We start from the raw sequence: 26,547 nt of genomic DNA on the forward strand, positions 1-26,547 counted from the left end.
CAATTTGACAAATATTTTGCCAAGGCATCTGCTTAAACTTTTGCTCCTCACCTAAGCTCTGAAAAAAGAGTTTGGTCTCCTCTGGGCATGTTGCAAGATATTGTTAAGGAGAGCTGTGTGACCATCCTCAAAACACTAATATTTAATAGTCCTTAAGTTTCCAACCAAAAAAGAAGGTAAGTCAATATTTTCCCATGTTGATACATAATTGAATTAGACCTGGGATAATAGAACCATGAAAGGCACTCAACTTGAGGTCTGCGTCAATTGTGTTTCTCACAGCAAAAGATTTGCTGTGACCCCAAGAGGCATCAGGGCAAGAAAAGTGTGTTTCAGAGAAGTGTTTGGGACAAGCTGTGTTAGCCTGTGGATGCTGATGATAAGAAATGAGTAGCTGAAACCGGTTTGGCTCAGTGGTAGAGCGTAGGTCTGCGGACTGAAGGGCCCCAGGTTTGATTCTGGTGAGGTGCATGTATGTTGGTTGCGGGCATATCCCCAGTAGAGGGTGTGCAGGAGGCAGCTGGTCGGTGTTTCTCTCTCATCCACGTTTCTAGCTCTCTATCTCTCTCCCTTCCTCTCTGTAAAAAAGCAATAAATATATATATATTTTTTTTAAAGAAATGAGTAGTATAGTCATGCCTGAGTACACTGTACTATACCATACACCATGGTTTTATTTTATATATAAAACTTTGAGATTGCCAAAACCGGTTTGGCTCAATGGATAGAGCGTCGGCTTGGGGATTGAAGGGTCCCGGGTTCGATTCCAGTCAAGGGCATGTACCTTGGTTGCGGGCATATCCCCGGTAGGGGGTGTGCAAGAGGCAGCTGATCGGTGACTCTCTCTCATCGATGTTTCTAACTCTCTATCTCTCCCTTCCTATCTGTACAAAATCAATAAAATATTTTTTTTTTAAAAAAAGAAATAAATAAATAAATAAAAAAACTTTGAGATTAACAAGTCCACCTGATTCAGGTGATGTGGTGTTTCCCTTACAACCCTCCACCCATCACCCATCCACACACATACACACACACACACACACACACACACACACCTATCTAGACAAACCTACATATGGTAGATCTCCAGCCTTATGTACTAGGCTGAGAGGAGAGTTGAACTTCCAGAAGTTCTGATGTGACTTCATTCATTCAGACACACTAGTCTCAATTGTGCTGATGAAATATTTTATAAAGAACTCAGAAGCCTGCACTTTTGTCATTATCAGAGAAATGTTGCCAATTTCTCTATGCCAACTTCTTTCTGTGACCTTTAGGTAAGTAAACCAAGTGTGATTTATACAGTGGATGGTTATACCTGATCACTCCTTCAACTTACCCTAATTTTAATTTATGCTTATTCTGACTCCTCCTTAACCCAATTTTTAATAAATAAAAAGTCTTTCCTCAAATAATAAGTTAGAAGAAACACCATAATTTCCATGAATACATTCAAATGATCAAATCCAAAAGAACAGGGATTTAAGGTCTCTGGGATCTTATTTTCATTTTTTCAAAATGATACAAAAAAATATTGAAGACATTGAATAAACCCACCAGGAGTTGGATTTTAAAATTCTTATATTTACAGTACAATCAAAGATTAAGAGAAATCGCTGGGAAGAAAGTCTTTACTGAAAAATAAACCTTCAACGGGAGATTCAAGAATTTCCTAAAGGGAAGAATTTAAATGTACTTAAATTTAAATAAATCCAGAGGGCTAGTCCTGAATGAAGCAGGGCTTACTAAGGACTGGCTTAACTCTGGCCACTCAACCAAATTTGTCATCATCTTGCCATTGCTGGCCTTCTGCCTCTCCTAGAACCAGCTCTCTGCCAAAAGAATCATCAAAGGAAAAATATACTGAAGTTGCAAATTGGGAAGTGGTCTTTGCCTTCTTTATGCTTTGAAACTCATAAAAGATATATCTTTAATAGACATATTTTTAACAGAAAGAAAACGTTGCCCTTGAAATAACCCTCATTTTAAATACCCAAACCAGCCAACACAATTGTCCTGGGGGACTGTTATCACCCCATCTTTAACTCAAAGACATCCCCTTGAAGTTCTTACTTCATTTGATGACCTGAAGCTTGGTTAATTTTCATCTGGTGCCTGGTTTTCTCCCTACTTGTCTGTCTCTCTACAGAGCCCTTCCACAAAGCTATATGCATGCCTTCTGGAAATCATCTTTATATCCATGTCTGAAGTAATACAAAGTCCAATGAAGCAAAATTTAAATTGACCGGAAGGTCCCCATAACATCATGGTAACTGTGATGGGTGCGCAAGATGGGGAGGGGAGGAAAAAGGAGGGAAGATAACGAATTACAAAAGAAGAAAAAGATTTTCATAAATTTTTCTCTTGATGAGTAATATAGACAACCAATTTGTTCATACCTTCAACAATGTAAGTTAGGGAAAACTTAGCACTTTAAAAGCTAAAGTAATACTTTTTATTCACATGGGTGCAACACAAGCCATGCAAAAGTTGACTTGCAGCTCCCTAACTTATTACCTCTGTGACCTTGAACAATTTGTTTAATGTCTGAGACTCTTCTCTAATCTGTTAAATGGGAGAAATTAAAAAAAAACACACACACACTATTTTATAAGACTACTGTGATACGTAGATGAAACATTGCCATCAAAGACCTTAAAAGAATTCCTAAAAGATATTAAGTATTCAATAAATGTTAGCTAATAAGTAAAAATGTCTCATTGCCACCTCTAAGAAACCCAAGAACTAAAGCCTTGCTTTGTTTCCTTAACTCCGTGGTCTACAGCTAAAGCTTTTTATGCTCATAAGCAAACAGAAAAGTGCCCAAACAACACCTCATATCTTTGAAAGCCAGTTGGGCTTGAATGGAGATGTAGGTCAAATTTGTTTCCAAGTTTCATGGATTAGTGCTAATTGTCCCAGGGTGTAAGCCTAATTTTGCCCATCCATAAAATCCATAAATTACTCCTTCACGTTTTTTGGTGTGGACCTCAAAAGCAATCTAACTTATATTATTCCAGATGGATTATTTCACATGCAATTTAGAAAAATGTAGAAAGAAAAGAATGTAATATATAATCCTTATATTTAAAAAACTTGATTAAACATTGGGTTTGGTGATGTCTAATGCTACAATGCCAAATATAGAACTTTCCAAGTAGGTGAATTCAGGACAAACTCTTCATTCCCTGGACCTTCTCATTCACTCCACCCCCTGTCCCTTTCGAGACCACACCCTCCCAGCCCCTATCATTTCAGCCATCTAGCTTTGACAACTGTATGGCCCACAGGTCAGGGAGAAACCCCATGCTCCATGAGTGTCCAGAGGACCACAGACATGCAGGAAAGCATACTAAACTGCATCTCTATACTTTCCAAGAGTGAGCTCTTATAGCAAATTGCAGGATGACAATATTTTTGCTTCATTATGGAGTTTAGAGTCAACTATTCTATATGTATCTTAACTTCAAACTATTCGGATCTGATGGTGCTAAATCACCATTGGGCTTCCTTGAGAATCCCAAATTACTGATGCTAGCAGGGTCCTAAGATATCATGCATCTTAATAGTTCCTAATTGAGGAATGGAATAGTAGGAGGTGGTATTTGAGAATATGATAAAGCCAGAAGCCCTCTTCCTAGTTAATGCCCTACACACACACACACACACACACACACACACACACACACACACACATACACACGGTGCGGGGACAGGGGTGGACAAAGAGAAGCAAAGGCCCAACATTTTGTGTACAAATCTCAAGTCTCCAAAAATCACTCAAGATTTTCCTGGTCATCCACAGACCCAGACTAACCTACTCCAAATTTCAAAACTTAAAGAAAAAACATACACAGAAAAACATAAAAACAACTGAGGCATACTTGGATAATAGCAGAATTAAGTGACTTGCTCAACAAAACGCCTTTGACAAGCTGAGACCAAAACCCACATCTTCTGGCTCCTTGTTAAGTGTTGTTTCTACAAGCAGCTTCCTTTCCTGTCTGCTATTATCTTGGTGGTAAAGAATAATGCCTGCCTGCTTCATGGAGCTCTCAGATAAAATATTTACTAAAACTTTTGCACATCATAAATATTTGCACAACATACTTCCCCACAAAACGTTAATGCTTTCTATTATTTCCAAACTAACAGCTATCCAGGAAGTAAACTAGGCAAATTAATTTTTGGTGTACAATTCTTAGATTGTTTGGGCAGTAGCTACATTGTATTTATCTATGATATATATATATGATAAATAATGATAAATACAATGTAGCTACTGCCCAAACAAATTTTTATGAAATACTGACAAAGGCTTGTGTTGGAAATATTTTTCCTCAGGAAAATAAATGGAATAGGAAGTGTTTGGGTTTTAGGTTTTTTATTGTGTGTATTTTTTGTGTGTGGGGGGGGGGTGTGTTTTGTTTTTAGGGGTTTTTTTGTGTGTGTGTGTTTTTTTTTTGGTTTGGTGTTTGGTTTTCCCAGTTGCCCCAAATTAAACTAACTCACTTTCTGGCTATCACTCAAACGGAGTTGACTTTGCTGCTGCTTTCCCAGATCCTTCTAAAAACTACAGGATTTTGTTCTGGCATTTTAATCAGTGATTAACTACTCCCTTCTTTTTCCTGCTGGGCTAAGTAAGATCCATATGCCGGGTGTTGTAGGGAATTTGTTAGGCCGTAGATCATAGCTGTGGTGCAGGACGGGATGTGTCTCAAGGGAACTAATGAAGCCATAAGGAATGTAAAGAGTCACCGGGTTAAAGCCACATTAGGACAGCTGTTAAGTTAATGAGGGCCCTACTTCGGAGAAGAGGTCACTGTATAGAAAAATATGAACCACTGTTTATTGGTTTGATCCCATGTCCTCTGGAAGTTAATGGGCCATTCTTATTCTCTGACATTCACTGAGCCAGATGCAAACACCAGGCTCTGTCCAAGCTGCATGGGCTTGAGATTGATTCTGCCCCCCGTCCTCCTCTTTGGCAAAGGCAAGAATGAAATAGAGCAACGCTGAACGCTCTTTTCAGTTTTCAATCGCTCCCTTTGTTTGATTTCATTAAAAATCAATATTTATTGTTTGAGTCTGAGTTATCTTAAGGATAGACCCTGCATGTGGGCTTGGCCAGCCATGGACTATGGGGACCAAATCCTGGAATACAGTGGGCACTCAATAAAGGTTGCTGAAAGAACAGAGACTGGATGAACTGACCTTCACATTTAAACTGGGTAATTCCAGAACTGGGTAATTCTAGGATTAACTATTTAGTCCTAAAACTAAAAGCAAAACGTATTTTATAAATATATATATATATATATATATATATATATATATATATATATAGTAATTGTGGCATTAGTACATGTAATATTAAGTATACCATATATTATTATATAATGATATAATACTTACGTATAGATATTATCATGATGTGTGGTCAATTCTGGAAAGCAATTCTGTATCCCAATGTAACAGGTAGAGGGATTCAATAGTAGCAATTGGAATCTACACTATACACCTGGTATATCTGTGACTCTTGCCTTCACTCCCCCCACCTCCATTATCACAGTCAGTTCCCTATATTTCAGTTCTAAGTACCTTCCATCACCATCCTCTCCTTTCTATTCACACTGCCACTGATGGTTTCATACCCACAGACTCCCCACCTATCACATTAAGTTTGAGTGTCCTAGCCTGAAACTTAGGCCTTCCACAAGATGTTCTCAGAATAGATTTCCAGCCATATTCCTTCCTGCCCCTGACCACTCCTTACCTTCCAATCCAAATGAACTATTCTCTGTTCCCTCAACATGAGTTAAAACAAAAGATCAACTGATATGTAACCTATGTTCTTCCAACTCTCTGTGCTTTTTGCTCATATTACTCCCTCTTACTGGTATGCTATCCCCACCTGCCCTGTCCAATGAATAACTATCGCCTCAAAAGACCATCTTAAATCTCCCTTCTCCATGAGCCTCTCATGTTTACTCCAACAATATCTCATCTTTTCCTCTTCTCAGCTCCCACTGCATTTTGTCTCTTATGATACTAATTGCATCGGCTTTACCTTTAAAATTATTTGTATGTTTACTTTATTACCCATATTAGGTTGTAGCTCCTTAAAAAGACTTGTCTTAACTCACCTCAGCATTCCTCGACTTTTTTAGCACAATGATGATTGTATGAAAAGTCAAACTGAATAAGACAACCCCTCTGACTAGGCTCTGAGCCTAGAAGAAGTTACTGCTGTAAAATTCTGTAACATCGGAGGGAATTAGGTATATATGAGGAAGTACTGATCACTTGAGACCATATCAGCTAACTAGTTCACTGCTGAGTTCCCAGACTCACTTTGACTATGAAAGTTAAGTATCTGGGAATACACAACATTTCCAAATAAGATAACTTAACTTCTGGGATAGTAAAGAGTTCCAGGATACCCTAAGACATTTGTAATCTTTCAAATGGTGCTTTACTACCATGAGGGGAAAGTTCATCATTAATGAGTGGTGAAAACATTCTATCATTCAATAGAAACATTATTACACCAAAGAAGCCTTTTCCAGAGGGTTAAGAGTATAGCTATCTCTTGAACAACACAGGTTTGAACTGCATGGTTCCACTTAGAGGCAGATTTTTCTCATTAAATGCCTGTAGTGTTTTTGATCTACAGTTGGGAGTCCTCAGATGTGTTGGACTTGAGTATCGTTGGATTTTGGTATCTGTGGAGTGTTTTGGAACCAATGCTCCATGGATATTGAGGGATAACTAATTTTTTCAGGAGTCAAGAGTTATTACAGATTTTCAACTACTCATGGGTCAGCATCACTAACTCCCATGTTGTTCAAGGGTCAACTGTACATCTAAGAGTTCAAAAAATAATTCAAACTGTTCTTAGGATAATATAGATGCTTGAGATGCTTCCAGACAATAAAATCCTTAAAGGAAGGGATTTTACCTTATACACCCTTGCATGTCATCATAATTATAAGGCCATGGAGAAGAAGCATATAGAATCCAAATGCCTACCATTTACAAGTGTATAACTTGGGGGTAATAATAGTACCAATCTAGGGTTGTAATGATGAGTACATGGGCTAATTCATGTAAAACACTTAGAACAGTACTTGGCACAGAAAAAAAGAAAGAAAAGAAAATACTCAAATTGTTCTGCTATTATCTGTGTACCACCTCCAAAGTCCAGATAATGACTGTTACATAATTAAGATTCCTGAAATGATGTGTGAAACATGAACTGATATACTTCTGTGTATTTTAACTGATACAATCATACTCTCCTAGTAATAATCAAATTCTAAAAGAAAAATGCACATTGTCATAAATACCAAAAAAAAAAAACACACTAAGAATTCAAAGGAAGCAAATTCAATAGATCAGATTTTAAAATATGATCTATAAAATAATTGTATCAAACAATACAAAAGAAGTCAAGTGTGTCCATCACAAATTTAGTTGGACTCACCTACCTATTAAGAATTTTTTTTTTCTAAAATCCTGCTAAATAGACATACCTAAAACAGAAGAGATGGGGAGGAGAGGAAGGGTGAATCAGGCAAATTCAAATAAAAAGAAAAAAGAGGTCATGATGCTGTTATAAGGCAAACTATGAAGAAAAGTCATTAGAGAGAAAGGAGAGAACTTGGTAGTGCTCTAGGCTACAGTTTACAAACTGCTATTGCTAATATATCTATTTTCCTGATTTAAAATCTGCTTTAAAAGTAGAAAAGACTCTTTTTTGTTTCCTGCTGGACTGAAGCAGGACGAGGGCATGGCGATGGCAGTACCTGCACTCGGGCCTCGGTGAGCTTTGCCCTCTGTGCCAGCTCCTCCCTGGTGTAAATATCAGGGTAGTGGGTTCTCTCAAAGGCACGCTCCAATTCTTCCAGCTGCTCTGCTGTGAAGGTGGTTCGGCTTCTGCGCTGTTTCCTCTTTAGTGGCAAATCGGGTTCAGAGTCAATGTCTGAGCCTTCATCCGACTGGGGTGCTGAGGCTATGAAAGAGCACAGGAGGGGGGGGGATGATAAAACGGGAACCATAATTCAAGTCTGCACAAGCCATAATGTTTCAGATCCTAAGATACATTCCCAATGTTGTTCATGGACACCGAGCCCCTCTTTGAGGTATTATATTATTAAATGGCATTTAATCTCTTCCACTACCCTCTCTTCGAGCCCCCCAGGTAGAAATAATGGCAATCTGCTTCTGTCATTCAAGGTCCATTATGAGCTCTTAGCAAACAGGAACAGGACTTATTCCATTTTTTATGACCTTCCTCCTTAGCAGTTAATGGGTCACTTAATTTATGTCTAATGAATGAGTCACATTTAATTTGGTTCCTGATAAATTTTTCAGCAATGTTTGCAACAGGAACTCTGTTGTTTTAAATAAATAATCAACTTAATATCTAAAAAGGCAATAACAGTAAACTACTGCAGGATTCCTATAAATGTACAGGCTCCATCTCTCCTGTAAGAAAAATCACGTTTAAATATCTCATTGCCCCTGGGAAATGCTTTAAGGAGAATTTAGAAACTGTGACTACAAATCTGAAGAATAAGTTCAGGAAGAAGCAGGCATCATCTAGTAAACTGTCCCTTAACTGAAGCTCAGAGTCTGGGCCTCTGAATGGGGGCGGCTGCCCGGGACCCAGAGCTCAAGATAGTGACAACTGAGCATGAAACCAAACACAGGGCCCTTCTGAAGGCGGGGCCTTGGGCAACTGCACAGGTCAGTTCCTAAAGCCAGCTCTGCTATGGCCTCCTCCCCACCAAAGCTTGAATTTGCCAGAGAAGGAGACATTACAAATTTATGTATGGATTCTAGTAAAAGGGGAGAAGGTGCTAGGAAAGGGGAGAAGGTGTTGAGAAATTAGATAGGAATTCGAGTTAATGATACAATGTGGTGTCTGTGAGCTGTGACATAGCACCTGTTGGCCTATGAGGCATCTGAGGTTTGAGATTGCACCAGACACAGGGCTCTGGGCAGGAGAGCAGCCCTGACCCAGAGGCCCTGGGCTTTGGGCAATGGCAGAGGGCTGTCAGAGGCTTCCAGGCAATAGACACTAAGTATAGTATGGGAACCGAAGCCTCCTTGCTCCAGGGCACAGCCAAACTTGCTCTGAAAACTCCCTGAATAACTGGGGGTTCCTCCGGGGAAGGATTGATGTGTGCTCTCAGCAAATGAGGAAGGAAAGCCAGAAAATTGAAGATAATTGATGTCAGTGGCAGGGTAAGGCATTTGCACCCTCAGTCAGGTAGGACCTGGGGAGATGCAGGTGGTGTTAGAAGCAATGTGAAATGCCATGTCTCTTATGTCCTTCTCTTTAGTCTTCAGCTCAGACTTAGCTCTGTCCTATGGAAATCTAAACTTTCATTCTACTTTAGGATAAATTGTATCCTGCTCAGAACGGTGCATATCTAAATAGCCAAAAATAACCCATAAATAGCCAAAACCGGTTTGGCTCAGTGGTAGAGCGTCGGTCTGCGGACTGAGGGGTCCCAGGTTCGATTCCAGTCAGGGGCATGTACATTGGCTGCGGGCACATCCCAGGTAGGGGGTGTGCAAGAGGCAGCTGGTCGATGTTTCTCTCTCATTGATGTTTCTAACTCTCTATCCCTCTCTCTTCCTCTCTGTAAAAAAATCAATAAAATATATATTTTTTAAAAACAGATTTTCCTAAAATATGGGGATATTTTAAGAGTATTAACATGCAAAGAAATATGCCATGCGTTGCATTGCAAACTTCCAAAGCTCCCAATACAACGTGCTTGTGTATAGGTTTGATAAATATGAGCTAAGTTAAAAGAGCGATAACTGGTGCCCAATTGTAGAGCAGTGGTTCTCAGACTTTCATAGCATCACAGTCATCTGACAGACTGGTTAGCACAGATTGCTGTCCCTTTCCACAGTTTCTGATCTGTACGTCTGGGGTGGGCACTGAGAATTTGCATTTCTAACATACTCCCAGGGGATTTATGCTAATTTTACTGATCTTAGATGATGTTTTGAGAACCACCTTTATAGAATATTCCAGGTTAATCATTCTCTCCCCTCTCAAAATCCCAAATACAGAAAATATTGCCTGCCACAATTTACAAACACAAAAATTGCTTTCACATACATATTTTTAAATTATAAATAATGTAAGCCCCCAAGTAACAAACTACTTATGTCCCTCAGAGGACAATAAATTTCCATAAAATGTTTTTCTTTTAAGCTCTGGGTGAGGATGTCCTGACTTTCCTTTCCCACGTGAAAGCAGGTGAAAATTCAATAGCATTTAGTGACGGGCCAAAAGCTTCCTCCACCTGTGAGAACCTCATGTCTTTGCTTGTACTTTCTCTTACTGTGACCCCATTAGGATAATAGTATGTGGAAATTTTCGTGTTTCCTTTGGGAGTCTCTGGGGCTATTAAATCCTCACAAGTAAATATGATGTGCCATGCACTGTCAGGTCAATTAATCAAAATTGACTCTGGTTCCTGAAGAAAACGGAGCTGCTTAGTGCCAGCAAGAGCTCATTCTGAGGGTCAAGACCACTCTTCCACCTTCACAATTAACATCCCCCAGAATACAAACTCTGGGAGCTCATGGCTCATCTCTACCTTGTTCACTGCAGGAAGCCTGGGAACACAGTAGGTGCTCAATAAGTACAGATTGAATAAATAACTGTGCCCGGTAAAGGTTAAGTTTTGAGCTAACACTGATTTCTCTGCCACCCTTATATTCTTAGGTGGATATTCTGCTTATATGAGTCTCCCAACATCTTTTTATATGAACTTTGAGGAGTCTGTGAATCCTCTAAAATTATTTGGAAATCCTTATAAGTATTTGCACAACTACATTTTTCTGGAGAATTGGTAACTTTAAAAAAAGAAAAAGGTTGTGATTTTAAAAGATGAACCACCAACAGCGGGTGATTAAAATGATTCAGACTATCTAAGAGTTTAATAGGACAATATACACCACCAAAAATATTTTTTTTAATGAGCTAACTAATTACTCCTTTTCTTTTGAGGCTGTTTACTCAAAAGCAAACCAAAAGTTGCATTTAACTAGGAAAGCCCCCACACCGCATCATTTCAAAAGACTTGGTGGAAATAATTTTCCTGATTTTTTTGGTGGAAATTATCTGAACCAACTGGTTGTTTTTGGCAATACGAAGCCACAATTTTGCAAGTTAATTCTAACTTTTTCCTATCTGTAAACCCCAAAAGGATGTGGGCTTTAAAATATGTTAAGTCAGCAAACCAAGATTAATCTACCAGCTAAGAAATACTAGCTATTTCTAAAGATGAAAATAATACAATTCCTTACAACACTCAATAAAAGTAAAATTCCTTATTTACACATACTCCCAGGGACAAGATCCATAATACCCTGAATTTTAATCATTCCATTTTGACCAAAAACAAACTTAAAACTTAAATTGCATTTAATAGCACAAAAGAAATTCCATTGAATTTCATCTATATCACATATTCAATTTTACTCAATATTAAAAAAATTAGAAACTATACAAAAAGTAACCTATCTTGCTAGACATCGACCAAAGATAATTCAACAGAAAGAAATTTTTTTTTTTTCTGTACAGAATATCTAACGCTATGACATGGAAATTGCAAGAAGTGTTATCAAGATAATTATCTGGCCCTACCCAATTTGGCTCAGTGGATAGAGTGACAATCTGAAGAATGAAGAGTCCCAGGTTCGATTCTGGCCAAGGGCATATGCCCAGGTCATGGGCTCAATCCCCAGTAGGGGGTGTGCAGGAGGCAGCCAATCAATGATTCTCTCTCATCATCGATGTTTCTATATCTCTCTCCCTTCCTCTCTGAAATCAATTAAAAAATAATTTTTTTAAAAGACAGTGATCTGAGTAAGTAATAAAGTGATAAGATCTGGCAACTAAATTAAATATGATCTCTTCAGTAATATAATCTCTTGAGAATATTTCTACTGTCCACCCTTAATATTAACGAAAAATTTTCATTACACTTACATTGCTTAATCATATTCTACACCTGGCCTCAGATAGTTTGCTTTATTATCCATTAAATAGAAATATTAGTCTCCTAATTTCAAATTCCAGAGAAGTTCTCTTTAGAAAATCCATATCAATATACGAGTAGAAATTTTATTGCTTTAAATTGCAAAATGCAATCCACATTGTTATCAGACTTGAACATTTTGACTGTTACCAAAATCCCCTCGTAATCCATCCTCTGATTTATACATTAATTTAACTCTGCCACCAGTGAACCTGAAGCAAACCATACCAAGGGGGTGACGATTTCTCTCTCTTCCCCAGGATAAATAAACAAAAACCCTGTGAAGTAAATGCTTACCCCATTGTACAGGAAAAGGAAACTGAGACTCCAAGAAGTGATTCAGGTCACATAGGGAGGGAAGTTCAGGTCTAGGGAATTTCATAGAACATATCCTTTTTCTCTCTTCCAACCTGGTGTGTCCTAAATAGGTGTGGATTTTCTTTATCACACACACACACACACACACACAGTTCTTTTGAAAATAAATACCAGAAACAAACCAAAACTGGAATTCCAATGTAAATCATTTAGCTAGATGCCATTATTGTTCTAATTTGTCTCAAATTTCCAAAAACTTCCTAGAATCAAATGACATTTATAGACATACGAGTTTGATCAGTATTATATACTAAATCAAGCAGTTCTTCTCATTGAATTCAATAAACACATATAGAACTCCATATATCCAAGATATACTTAATAAACAACAATAAAGTGCTAAGAGATGAATTCATTCACCAAGATAATTAATGAATTTAAGAAATCAAAGTAGTCCATCTGATCATTAGCAGTCTCTAATAAGAATCAATAAGGTCCTAAGATCTAGGGGCAATCTAGAACATACTATTGTTCACAAAACAGTTGAATTGATCATTCATTTTGTACTTTATTAAAGTCTCTCTTTCTCTCTCTCTCTCTCTCTCTCTCTATATATATATATATATCTATATATAGATATATATATATATATATATATATATATTAGCAACATCTTAGTGAACATCAAGAGTTATAAAGAACCTCATGCGTATTTTGAATAATATAACATTTTCACAGTAGTTTTAGATTTTAAAAAATGAGTAAAAAGTACAAAGTTTGCATATTCCTCCTCTCTTCTCTCCCTCTCACATTCTTTCCCTTATTATCAACCTCTTGCATTAATGTGGTACTTTTATTACCCTTGATACACCAATATTTATACATTATTATCAACGAAAAGTCCATAGTTTACATCAGGATTCCCTCTTTTTGTTGGACAGTTGTGTGGGTTTTAACTAATTTCTAATGCTATTTACAGTTGGCTACAAAGCAGTTTCACTGCCCTAAAAATACGCTGGCTCCATCTATTCGCTCCTCTCTCCCTTGTCACCATGACGTGCTTTCAAAACTTTAAAGTGTACTGTCAATGTTTGTTTAGGGTATTTACATCCATCTTTCAAATTCGTTTTAGATAAAAGTGAAGGAATGTGGCACTTGAGGTCTGTTGAATATTCACAACTTATTCAGCAGGAACCCTGGAGTGAGGACAGGGAAATGGCAACCCCCACCAGGTGCCTGAGTGCTTCTCTGCTCTGTAAGCAATTTCGTTTCTTCTAGCACAGGCTAATTTTAGATCTTAGGAGCCACAACTTTAGTTTTCCCAATGACTTCGCATTAACTCCCAGGGATAACCTTGGGAAAATGAACATTGTCAGTTTAAAAGGTGGGAGAGGGAGGTGCGGAAAACAAGCATAGTCAACCATGACACCCCCACAGAATTACAAATTCTCCCGTCGGAAACAAATCAAACTGGGAGGAGAAGGCAGAGTGTTACCACCAGCGGAACCAACCATGAAGTTTAATTAAAGAAGGCATTACAGAATTAGAGAGTCTATGTCCGTTAACCCTTGGTGACCTCTTCCGTAGCCTCCGGAAGTGTTCATCCTAGTTAATGCTGTCATACAGGAGATCTTGCCTCCTTTTTATAGGGATTTAGTCACGTGGACTTCTGTAATTATTGGTTTCCAGACCAATATCATTCTGAGATGGGAGACGGGCCAAAAATGGAGAAACAAAATAATTCACAAGCAATGAATCTGGCACATTGTCTTTCTTCCCAGCAAGACCTTTCATTTGAATAATTAAAGAATCAAAACATGACAACCATTTAAACTCTGTGCTTGCCCCAGATATGATACAATGCGATTTACAGACACGGAGGAGGTGGGGGGGGGTCTCTCTGTGGGGCGTCCAGGCTGAACTTCCTTAGTCATCCGTCACTTACTCCTCTAATGCGGCCTCGGAGGAGATCAGTGGTCTTTTCCTCTGTCCTCCTCTTTCCGAGCTAAACCTGTCAGCGTCTGTACTCAAAGCTGTGTTCCCCTGATTCAAAAATAAATACATAAACAATCAAAATTGCTCCCGAGAGGTCCCTGAGGTTGTTTCACCCCAGTCTGAGTTTTAAGGTAATTCGCAGGTATATCCCACGAGGTCCTGCCTGGGTCCCCTCGGAGTGTGAGGCACCTGCGTGGCTAACTGCAGAAGGTCCCCCGGGCTTGTGGGCTGGGCAGTTCCCACTCGCCGCATTCTGCTCTGAAGTGGCCCATTTACATGGGGAGAGACGGGAATGACCTCTCCCGTGTTTGCTCGGGTGCAGGCCAGGAGGAGTGAGGCCAGGCTGATATTCCCTCACAGGCCCCGAGTAAATGACAAATGACATTTTCCCTTTGTGATCTTTGGGATTTTTGTTGACTTATTTGGAGGCTTTTGTTGGATCCCAAGAAATGGCCTGTGGCTGAAGCCTATTCTGCCGATTTCCACGCTCCATCTGTGGAATCCATCAACGGGGCATTTACCCTCATTCAGAGCTCTGACACCTGCCTGGCAGGGAGCAGCAGACACAAAGAAAGCCTGGGCGGATGAGAAAAAGGAGGTTGGTTGATTTTTTTTGTGGGTTTTTTTTTTTTTTTTCAGAGGAGGGGGGTGGGTTGAAATGGATGCACAGTAGGGGTTAATCCAATCCAGTTGAGAGACTTCAGCACCTGGAAGCTTCTCTTCCACATTAATTTACAGGCTGAGAAGTGACCGGTGACACTGTTTCTCTGGGGCTTAGAGTTGTATATGTGTCTAGAACAGAAAAGAGATATGCTCTGACAGGAACAAGCCCAAGCGTTACAGCCAAATCCTCAGGTAGATGAGCGAGTCTGTGCAGCAGAACAATCTATCACGTAATCAACTGAACGTCCCAGAATTCCCAGCCCAGAACACGGATTTCAGTGATTGTTATTCTCTTAGTTGATAACGTAGGGAAGATGAATTATAACCCCATCCGTGGTCCTTCTGGGGGTGGAGAGTCTTGGTTTGTTTTTATTGCCTCTGCATTTGCTTATGAAAACGCGATTACACAACAACCTTTAGCAAATGTCACACAAGGGAGGAGGGGGAAGAGAATGTATGACAAGGAAATTCTGGGCTTTCTCCCGAAAGGTGCTTTTAAGAACACTAAACCCAACAAAGGCCCTCCAGCAAGTTAGGGACTCCGGTCCCTGCCCAGCAGGCCCCATTGGGGACTGGAGAAATGTAACGCTATTCCCCTCCCCTCGACCCAAGCCCTTCCCTTCGGAAACCGCCTTCTCACAGCACGGGGTCATTAGAAGGAAAATAAGCTCCTGCCAGGTTGGTGCTAATCAAAATAGCACAAATAAACCCTGACACTCAACAACTCCCCGAGTGCCTGCTGCCCTGGGAGGGAGTACAGATTGGTTATGAATATGCCGGCCACAGGGCCAGCCCGCCAAGGCGCTCCTGCCCCAGGAGCGATTGCAATGCAGAACGCAGGCCGCTGGTGTGTATTTCAGATAAGCGCTGCCAAGCCCAGACGGGCAGGACCCCAGGCTGCCTCCCAGACCCCAGCACCCCCAAATCCCGAGGTTCCAATACCAGGCCTTGAGGTGGGAGCGGGGTTTCTATCCACGTTGTAGTGGAAGCCTTTCTCTAACAGCCCTCGCCTTATACTTGTCACTTACAAGGCCTCCTCTGTAACAACAAAGCGAAAAGTAAAAATAAATAATAATAAATAAAACAACACGTATTTTTCCTTCGTCCTCCATGGCAATTCTGCGATGGATTATTATTATTATTATTATTATTATTATTATTATTATTTGTGGGGGTTTTTTGTAGCAGCATTCAATGGTCTGTTTACCTAAAAGCGATCTGTGTCCTCTCCCTTCCCCCTGACACAGCAAGGTTTTGCTTAAGGAGCCACGGAATCCCAAGCAAACTCTGTGTCAGCACCTCCTTCCGAAGCTCTCGCAGCGAAGGGGGAATGGTACTGGCTCCGGGACCCTGACACTGACCCACGTTAACCCAGCAGCCTCCCAAACCCTTCCTGGTGAGGCTTCCTTTGCCACAAGGATCCCTTTTCACCCCGTGATTCTCTCTCCTGGAGTAAGGCTGAAGTTCCGCTTCTTTCCCCCGCCCCTGCAGATAATTTCTCCGGGCGCGTCTTTCCGAAAGAGCTTCTTCTTTACACGCCATGGTAACCGCCACCAGAGCATTTCAAAGAGAAAAAGAGAGGAAAAACCCCCCAAGAAAATGTGTTGCTATTCAATTAGGGAAACTGATTAGCTCACTAATTAATCAGCTAACAGCTTTCTAAGAATAGACTCCCATGATAAGAACTTTCTCCCCTCCAAAGCTTAAAAGTCCATCATAATTAAAGGGAGGGAGGTCCCCATGTGGCTGAGAGCATAAACTGGGTTCTGGTTTCTCGGTGTGGGACTGGCTTGCACCGGGCAGAGAGAGGTAATTTGCACACTGAAGGGGAACAGGAAAACAGTAGTTCTCCTGAAAGGAAAAGGGCCAAGTGACTTTTATTTACAATTGCCAAGAGAGAGTCTATTATTGACCATATGCGCCACAATTGCCCCTCTCATCTCGGGCTGGCCATCATGTCCTCTGGGAGCTGTTAATGAACTGGGTAATTGAGCTGCTGACATGTGTTACCAAAACAAAACAATAGGAAGAAGAGACAAATGAACATTTTATTTGCCAATCAGAGTAGGTTCAGCTTTTCACGGAGCCGCGGCTAAGTAACTGACTGAATACATAAAGCAGTGCATTGAAAGCAAGCAGATGCAGACACAATAATAGTTAACTGACAGCTTATGGCCCATCTGTGCTTAACATTTTGTTAAAGAAATTACTTGACTTGCTAAGGAGACAAATCATACAGCTGCCCCAAGCGCCGCGTTAGAAGGCATAAATCGTTCGCCAAACTGTTTCATTCTGAAAATGACAATGCCTATTAACAGTTATGTAGGGACATTTTGTGAGCACAGCTTGACACAGTTATTACTTACTAAAAACATGACAACTCATAGATATTCAGTGGAATTGAGTTGCGGGGGGGAATCAACACAGTGCAAACAGTTTGAAAGAGCAAATAGGCATTTTTAATTGCTCATGATTCAATATGTGTTTCTAAGATGCTATGAATCAGGGGGACGATGAAATAAAACAGAAGATCCTGTTCCATGTGGTAATTATGGATCTTCTTCCATGTTTACCATATTTCTTCAGATCTGCAGATTATTAGAAATGCTCTCATCCAGGCTGGTCTCATTCATTTCCTCAAGGCTATCAGAAGAAAAACTAAGCAGTTTAAGGATCATCGTATCTGGCCACTTCGCTTTCCCAAACATACTCACCTTCCTCTTTTGGAAAAATATTTATTTAATAAGGAAAGGAAACCCAGGTTGCCAAAGACTACCTTTATGAGGAGATGTAGCTTATATTTTTGTTACTGCATCTGAATTAAAACCACACTTTTTGGTGTAAGTGTGCTGCATCCACCGCGAACAACTTATCTCTGAAAATTTTTCTACGGAACCTGGTTAACCAGAGGCAGAACACAGCTCTCTCAAAACCCTTCCTATAAAAGGTGGTCCCTTTTACATGCTGGGCAAAATTAAGTCAATAACAGTAATGGTGACATAAGAAAAGCTGCTGTTCGCTAGCCCCCTGACAGCTTATGATACCCAACCCCACCTTCTGCATCCCTTAAGCACCTATTCTTTCATCTTTTACCAAAACCCTATTTGGAGGGGTATTGTTGCCCTCAGAGAGCAATGTAATGTACCTGCTCCATTAGAACTCAGAGAGGCTACTCACATACAAGATGGAACATATCGAACAGGCAATCTGACAGACATTCATTTGAGGAACAGGACTGACATGGGTTGGAAGAAAAACTGTGACCAATACTGTCCCGTCTTTTTCTTCCTGGTCTACAGTGCCAGGACTCACATGCCACAGCCAACCCTGTGAATCAGTTGTAAAAACAGGGCCGTAAAGGTGGTTGGTGAATGTGAAAATTAGGTTCCCTACAGTTACCAAGAACGAACTCTGGCTGTGAAACCTAAGCCTTTGCTGTGTTTGTCGAGCTTTAAGTGCGACACAATTAGACTCGTGACACAATTGCCACAGACAAAGAACCACCCTGCCTTCAACTTTACTTTCCACTATCGAATGTTGCACTATTGTGTGCATCAGTCATTTTTAAAGCCAACAAGTAAACCAAGGCTCAGTACATAAAAGAGGTAACAAGTTACACAGAGAGCCTCTCAGGGGTGGAAATAAAAGAATGCTTTTGCCACCCTTGCTAAGACAAGACTGCCCAAAACACACGAAACCTAAAGCTCTATCCACAATTACACTTTGCCAGGGTTAGCGTGACTGGAGATGCTTGGAAAATAGAAGGCAGATTTAAGAAGAAGGTTAAATACCACCTTTTTTGTGCCAGAAACCTACGTAAGGAGGTAAAAAGATACCCGATTAAGAGATCTGAACAAAGTACATTTACAATATGGCAGATGATCCGGGGGGTGGGGGGGGCGCAACCATAACCCAGAGAGAGGAGGGGAGATTGTCCCAAATATTTCATCGTTCAGTAAACAAATATTCAGTCCCAAAGATGTGGCTGATAATGCCTTTGGTGCCATGGATGCAACTACGAATATGATATGGATGTAAAACTCATATCACCCAACTCCCATTCCAGTGCTCTTTCCACTGAAGCAAAGGACTGTATCCATCCAAACGGAAGATAATCCGGCCATGCCCTGCAGCAACAGAGAGATTAAATAGCCTCTCAAGGCTGAGAAACCTAGATACATTATTTACTAACAGAGCCACAGATCCTGTGAGCCTGTGATCTCTAATATAGAGATCAAATTAATACAGAATTGCTTTAACTGACACCTCCCCCATGGCATTTCAAAACGGTTCTTTGCTTTCCATGTTCTGTTGGGTTCCATAAGGAAGAAAAGGGGCAGAGCAAGGAGTTTGTTTTTGAAAAATCCAAATCTTATTTGGCTCAATTATTGTTTGTTGGGAGATATAGAAAGAGGTAATCACTGAACATACATGAAAGAGAAAACTCTCCCTGGAGGCAACAGAGAAGGCTGAGCTTAACTCTCACTGGCAAAGGAATTAGCAGCAACATCAAGGTCAAGGTCATCATCAGAAGTCATTCACGGGATACCTACTGTGTGAGAAGTGCTTCTCTAGAGGCTGGGAGGGCAAGGGTAATAAAGAAGAGAGTGTGGTTTCTCCCCTTTGTCCTGCGAAGGTATGAGGCTCTGGTCCAGGAGGCTGGCTTTCTGATTATTGTCATATCCCACCAGATGATTCTGGGAGCAATTGGCAAACCGGTCGAGATGACCAATCAGATGATATGAATGATTTATCACCGCCCTTGGATAGGGATAGCTGCTTTTTGAAATTGTGTAGGATTTTTTTTTTCTCTTTGTGCCTAAGCATCAGTCACCATTAAACTGATGAGGTGATACCAGAGGTTTGGGCAAATGAAGCTGTATGTCATGGTGGAGACTGTTAGCTTGGAAACGGGTGCATCTACTCCAAATAACCCCCTTCCTCTCTGATTGGGGGCAAGATGCCTACCTCTCTCAACCACTTTGTCATTAGTAAAATTTTCTTTAAAACATCTGCTTCAAAGGCTGGTTTTATGGAAAGGAGATAATTTAGGAAGCACAGAATGTATCCTCAGCAAAGGTGATGTTGGGAGCCATCAGAGTTGAGACAAGCAACTCCATCTTAAGGAAATAGAATTAAGTTCCTTCTAGCAGAAGTTATGCGGTGCCCTGAGGGTTTGGCCAGAAGATAAGATTAACCTGCCGCTTAACATCTTTGCAACTTCCCCTTCCTGATCCTCCCCCATAGATAGCCCAGCCTTGGAATGTTACACCTTGGAATGTTACGCCGCCCTGGCAGTCAGCCAATCCTGTGTTGCCAGATACCTTACCACCTTGCCACTCAGTGCCTAAACCAATTGTACACTGCCAAAAACCCCTCTGCATAGGCAACCCTGCCCCGCTTTGTTTCTGCTGTATATATACAGCCATTTCAAAGAATAAAGTTGAGGCTTGATCAGAACTTTGTCTTGCCTCCATTTCTTCGCGTCTCCTGTCCTCTATCATTCCCTTCTAGGTGCCTCCTCGCCCACACGTTGATCTCCCACTGGTCGGGACAGGTAGTCCCCTCTATTTACATATCATTCAACCCTAATAGGCATAAAAGAATAGCATGAAAAAATGTTCCCTATAGTCTAAGTCTAAGAGAAGAAAATGATCATCAAAGCTTTAAAGATGTTTGTAGAAGTTCCCAAATTTGTGAAATAAGGGCATTGGCCAGTTTCCCATCTGCATCTTCTTCTGACAATCCTGCCCATAATCAGCCAGTAGAAACATATGCACTTACAAAGGATATTCAGCTTTTGCTCCTTATCAATTCCTTTAAAAATCAAAAATATAGGCCAGGGTCCACTACTCCTCCTGGCCCCAGACACATGTCAGTACTGTGGAATCAATGATTAAGTAAATAAATCCTGAGCTCCCAAATACCTCCGAGCCTGGATAAGAAAGCTTAGCTTAACAAAATCAGGCAGCAAGCCTAAAAGAAATTCAAAATACTTGGCCTCTCCTTTATGCCAGCATTCACTTTGGTTTCCTTGGGAAAGAACTTTGAATATGTTTGTTTGGAGGCAAATTCTTATCTTCTTTTATGACTACTGATATGTATTAATATAGACAGAATGAAGTACGGTTTTGAGCAATTCACTATCTGATCACTTTGTTTAGTGTCAACAGTGAATGAGGATATACTGGGGACCCAACTCAAGAAAAAAATATCAAGAATTTCTTCAGTAGCAGTTTTCTGCATGAATTATGTAGCCTTGCTTCTTCCAATTTTCAACATATACTTGTGGAAACATTTCAGTGTGCCAATGTAAGCTTTTGCCCATCTCTATATATGAGGACCAAGATAAGAGACATAGATTCTCATTGCAATTCCATAACACAGAAATATAATTCATTCAAATGAGCATCAAAGCTACTGTCATACAGCTTTCTCTGTACTCACAATAACTAAGCCACTGTTTTAAGAAAGTTTGTCAAAGGCCTGAGACATCAGAGGTAGTTGCTCTTACTGATTATTCCTCCCAAATCCTCATCCATTTCTAACTAGGCTGCCACTAAGAAAGAGGAGCACGTCAAATGCTTTCTTCTTGATAGAAGAAGCCAGAGTGTGAATGTCTGAGCATAAGACTGTGTGTAGAGAGGTTACTGGAGAAGAAAACCAACAGAAGAAAACCAAGTGAAGTACTGTAATTGCAGGAGGAAAAATTAGAAATATATCACTGCTTAAAATATTTTTCCACCACTTGCTATTGATGTTCATGTTTTGTGTTAAATGTGCTGCTTAGCATAGAATTTTAAAAGCTGGAAATCATTTAAAAAATCATCAAACCACACGTGACCTTACAGATTAAAAAATAGCAGAGTTTCAAATGGATAAAATGATATCTCAATCATCACCTAGCTTGCTGGGAGCAGAGCTAAATTTCAAGCCTAGATCTTCAATTTCTGAATTTTGGTTCTTTGCTCTTTAACACACTATCAATTTGCTTGAATTTTGAATTTTCTGTGTATCTATGAGTGAACTGACTTCTGTTTTCTAATCAGCTATGGTAGCTAGAGTTCTCCTTCCACTGATAGACCCAGTGAATCACAAAATTAATTAAGCAACTTGGACTCAAGATTGAGCCCAACAACACAAATAAATGTTTAGCATCTCAACCACTCTATGTACATCTAACTATGGTATAATGCTGTTTTTGTTTTTTACTTTTAAAATTATTTACTTCATTATATATTTAAAAATAACTCTGTGACACGTTGTTGTTCTTGTTTTTTAAATGAAGTTGACACTTGAGTATTTAAAAGGACTTGCCACAGTCTCTGCGAGCCAATTAGGTGTCAGAGTTAAGTAGTTAACCACCATCTTCACTCTAAAAATTCATAAAAATTATTTCTAGATCTATTTCTGAATATCATTCATAAGATTCTTCACTCAAAATTTGAATATTCAAATACTGATTACTAGTAAGCAATATTTATAAGAAATAATAATTAACATATCTGAGTAAATCAGCTTTAAAATATAGAAACAACTAATGTGCAATTGACCATGTAAACAAAAACCTGCTAAGAGTTCACCATGTGGAATTTTTTAATAAATATATATTTTTTTATTGATTTCAGAAGGGAAGGAAGAGATAGAAACATCAATGATGAGAGAGAATCACCGATTAGCCGCCTCCTGCATGCCCCCCGCTGAGGACCGAGCCCACAACCCAGGCATATGCCCTTGACCAGAACAGAACACAGGACCCCTCAGTCCACAGGACAAAGCTCTATCCACTAAGCCAAACCAGGTAGGACTACCATGTGGAATATTAAGGTTTCATTGGGCTGGAACAAATCTCCTTCCCAGAATTCCATGTGCTTGCCAAAATGGACAAAGGATTAGTCATATCTTAACTCTGGCATCCTAACTCACTGTCTGTTCTACTTCACATGCCCTGTGTGCCCATCCTTATACAATGCCATGCCTAGGTCTCAAACCCAGTTGCCCAAAACCTTCCCTGAATCGCATAGACATAAGTAGTCCCCTCTCTCTGTACTGTAGGAACGCTTCATATTTTTCATACATTCAGCATTTTCCCTCTTAATTGAAATATTGACTAAACTTTCAGGTCAATTCTTTTGCTACAACACTTATTTCTCTGATTGAGTGCTTCCTTCAATTTATATAAGTATAGTTGTGTGTCTCAGTGTTACTCTTTCAGTTAAAGGGTCAAACAGTCAGAGGTCAGCAAAGCCACTAGTAAGTTCATACGGAAAAAACTAATAAATGCAAACACTGCCTTCTGAGAGCAGGTTTTGAGGGGACTTGATTCTCTGCCTGCCAGTTGAGTAGTTTTGCAAGCAAAAAAATAGAGGCCATTCTAAGAGAAATGGCCTTGTGTGTCAAAGTTTAACATTACTCCTGTGATGTTGAAGAATTCAGAAGAGAAATTGACTAATGGTGTTATGGCTTTATCACAAAATAAGGGAAGAATAATTGAGAGGAGCATGGAATCCATTCTAGAAGATTTCAATTTAGGAGGCATCCATAGGCAATAGATAAAGAGATTCTTTCTTGGCTTTAGTAGTTACTAATGAGAGAAAATATGTGAAAATATTTAGTAAAGTATAACATTCACATAGCATACATGTTTTTATCACCATCATCACCACCATCATATTGCAGTTATTTTTATAGCAGATAATAGAAAACTAATTGAATAAACTTTATTAAACAATATTAAATTAAAGAGGAATTCTATTAAGCCTTTCACTTTCTACAAAAAATAAAATTATAAGTGTTTGAGGTTCTTCTCTGATAAACTAAGACACTTGCCCCTCTTTTTCTCAAACTTCCTGATTTTCTTTGCATACAGAAAGACACCGACAGAACCATTCCATTCTCAGCTTCACATCCTTTCCCTTAGAAAATCTGTCCTCTTTACAATTTCTTCTTCAGTCTTAGGCCTTCCAGAAGATTTACTCTCAGCTTCAGAATTGTACACATCTATCAACAAAGATGTGTTTTTTCTCCACTTCCAAAAAGGTGTAAGTCCCAGCCTGAAAATATAGAGCCAGAAGCAAATACATGTTCTGTGGGACCTGAAGCTTTTATAGTCTAGAGCACATGTGTCAAACACAAGGCCCGTGGGCCAAATCCGTCCCGCCAGGCCTTGCAATGTGGCCCGCACCGCACTGTCATCACTGCACTCCGCTGCGTTTCCATCACAATGACAGTTTATGACTGTTCAGTAAACCATTCGGCCCGCGATTTAGGCTGGATTTTAGATTTTCGCCCCTTCTCTGATTGAGTTCAACACCCCTAGTCTAGAGGGAGGAAGTTCTTAAAAAAATTTTTTAAAAAATTAATTAATTAAAAAAACAACACAAAACTAGCTTACTTTTGCATATTCTACCAAAAACACATGACCATGTGACACACTGTTGGGGTCCTTAGCGGGGATTTGGAAGGAGTCCTTCTGGTGAGCAATCTAAGGTTAGCTTTTCTGCTCATCAACTTCTGGTAGAACCAGGGGTCCCTAAGTGCAATGCACAAGAAAAGGACACTCTCTATATTCACCTTCCCTGCCATGAAGACAATAAAAACAGCCCTGAACAATGGCAATGATGTCCCATTCTACCCTCCAAATAGCAGGGACAGACAAGTCAACCAATACTCTTGATTATAAATTCCCTAGAGTCCTTCATGGGGCCATGGGGTTTCTTCACCAATTCCACTGAACTCAACCCTCAGAGGCAGTCTCTGAGTAAAATCCTCTCTATAAATTATAATAATGGAGACATACAGGTCATGGATGGTTCAGAGAACTTTATGATAAATGTGGAAAGCCATTTTTCTTTGTTTTTCTAACCTTCAAAAAATACCTTGGGTATACCTGGGACGTGTGTGGTGATACTCATGAAATTACCACCATGAGTATGATTTCCTCCACAAGTGTATTCCTTACATTCATTTGGCCTCAAAAAGAATGTAATTGAAACAACTTGTGAAATCCTGTTTTAAAATATGATTTTTTTCCCCTACAATGATTATGTATTATATTTGTAAAAATTGAGAAATATCCCCAAGCAAGCTTGGGTACTTTTATGGGATTTTGCAAACAATCTTCAGTCAAGTCAGCATTTTAGCCAGCGTGTGAAATCTTTTTGTACCTAAAAGATGCACCCTTCATAAACTGGAAAAAAATCAGAGTAATAATCATGAATACCACTAAATGTTTATGCATGTTAATTAACTTCATAACATCTTACATAGAAAATATTTGCACCACAGAAACTTGGGGTGGGGGGGAAGTATTATAAAAAGGGAGTCTTGCACCAAACTTAGACCAGATAAAATTGAAGTGGAAGAAATGGGGCAATTACAAAGTTACAAGAAAGAAATAATGCTTTTTTAAATGCATGCAAAAGGCATTACAGTTTCATTTGACGAAATATTTCCTTGCATTTATTCTTTACCATCTGAAAAATGGCTTTATTCTTATCTGATATCTTTTAAATTCTGAATATGACATAGGGTCTTACACAGTTTTACCCCAAATGACTCGTGTGGGACTAAATTTCTTTATATTTCTTCACACATTTCAATTATCTTAGCAGTTCTAACACATAATCATTTAAGAAATATTTATTAAACTTGAAATTTTGAGCTGACTTTGCCAAAACTCCACAAAATTAAAAATGCACATTTGATTTTAAAGGACCGCCTACCCCATCACTGTCTTCTAGAAGTGTTCCAATGTGTGGGTCTAGCTCATCTCAGGTGAATATGAAAGGTGATTAACACACCTTCATATATTTGCCTGCATAACCAGCAGTTGCCAACAGAATTCTAATAACAGAATCACCACAAACATAGCATAATGCTAAGAAATACAATACTTCCAAATTAAAGATATGAAGGTCTGTACCAGAGTCAGCTAAATACTACCCACTGTCTGTCTTTGCATGTCCTGTGACCTAAGAATGGTTTCTACATTTTTAAATAGTTGAGAAAACATTTTTAAAAAAGAATAACATCAATACATGAAAAATAAAAATAAAATTTATTAGAACATAGTCATACCCATTAATTTATATATATTTATGGCTATGTGTTACAAAGGCAAGTTGAGTAAAACTAAAAATTTTCCTGCAAAGTCCTTTACAGAAAAAAAAACTTTTCCTGGTCTATAGAGCAGTCACCATTTTATGGCTACTTATTATGCACCACGTACTTCATCGAGCATCTCTACCTGCTCCCATTCATCTAATTTTCAAATTAACACTATATTATCCCCATTTTACAGATGAAAAACAGAGGCACAGAGAGAGTTACATAGCTAGTATGGAATGGAGGTGGATTTTGCATAATATCTTTCTCTTGTTAAAATTCGTGTTTATGAATTCCAGATTTTATAAACCCCACATTTCCGAAGCCCATCACAACTATCCTCATCCGAGGGCAGGCAAAACTCTCATTTTTCCATAGCATGATGGAA

General features: G+C 39.5%; 1 protein-coding gene across 3 annotated transcripts in view; it reads right to left on the bottom strand.

Moving 5' to 3' along the window:
* PAX3 (paired box 3) overlaps positions 1–26,547 on the bottom strand; it is a 92,675-nt gene that overhangs the window by 23,023 nt on the left and 43,105 nt on the right. For all 3 annotated transcript variants that reach the window (XM_036422071.2, XM_036422072.2, XM_036422070.2), the window contains exon 5: positions 7,812–8,017. In XM_036422071.2, coding sequence (XP_036277964.1) covers positions 7,812–8,017 — 206 coding nt within the window. The remainder of the gene's footprint in view (positions 1–7,811; positions 8,018–26,547) is intronic.

The sequence above is a fragment of the Pipistrellus kuhlii genome, unplaced genomic scaffold, assembly GCF_014108245.1.
Source record: "Pipistrellus kuhlii isolate mPipKuh1 unplaced genomic scaffold, mPipKuh1.p scaffold_m20_p_7, whole genome shotgun sequence".
Taxonomy (NCBI): Eukaryota; Metazoa; Chordata; class Mammalia; order Chiroptera; family Vespertilionidae; genus Pipistrellus; species Pipistrellus kuhlii.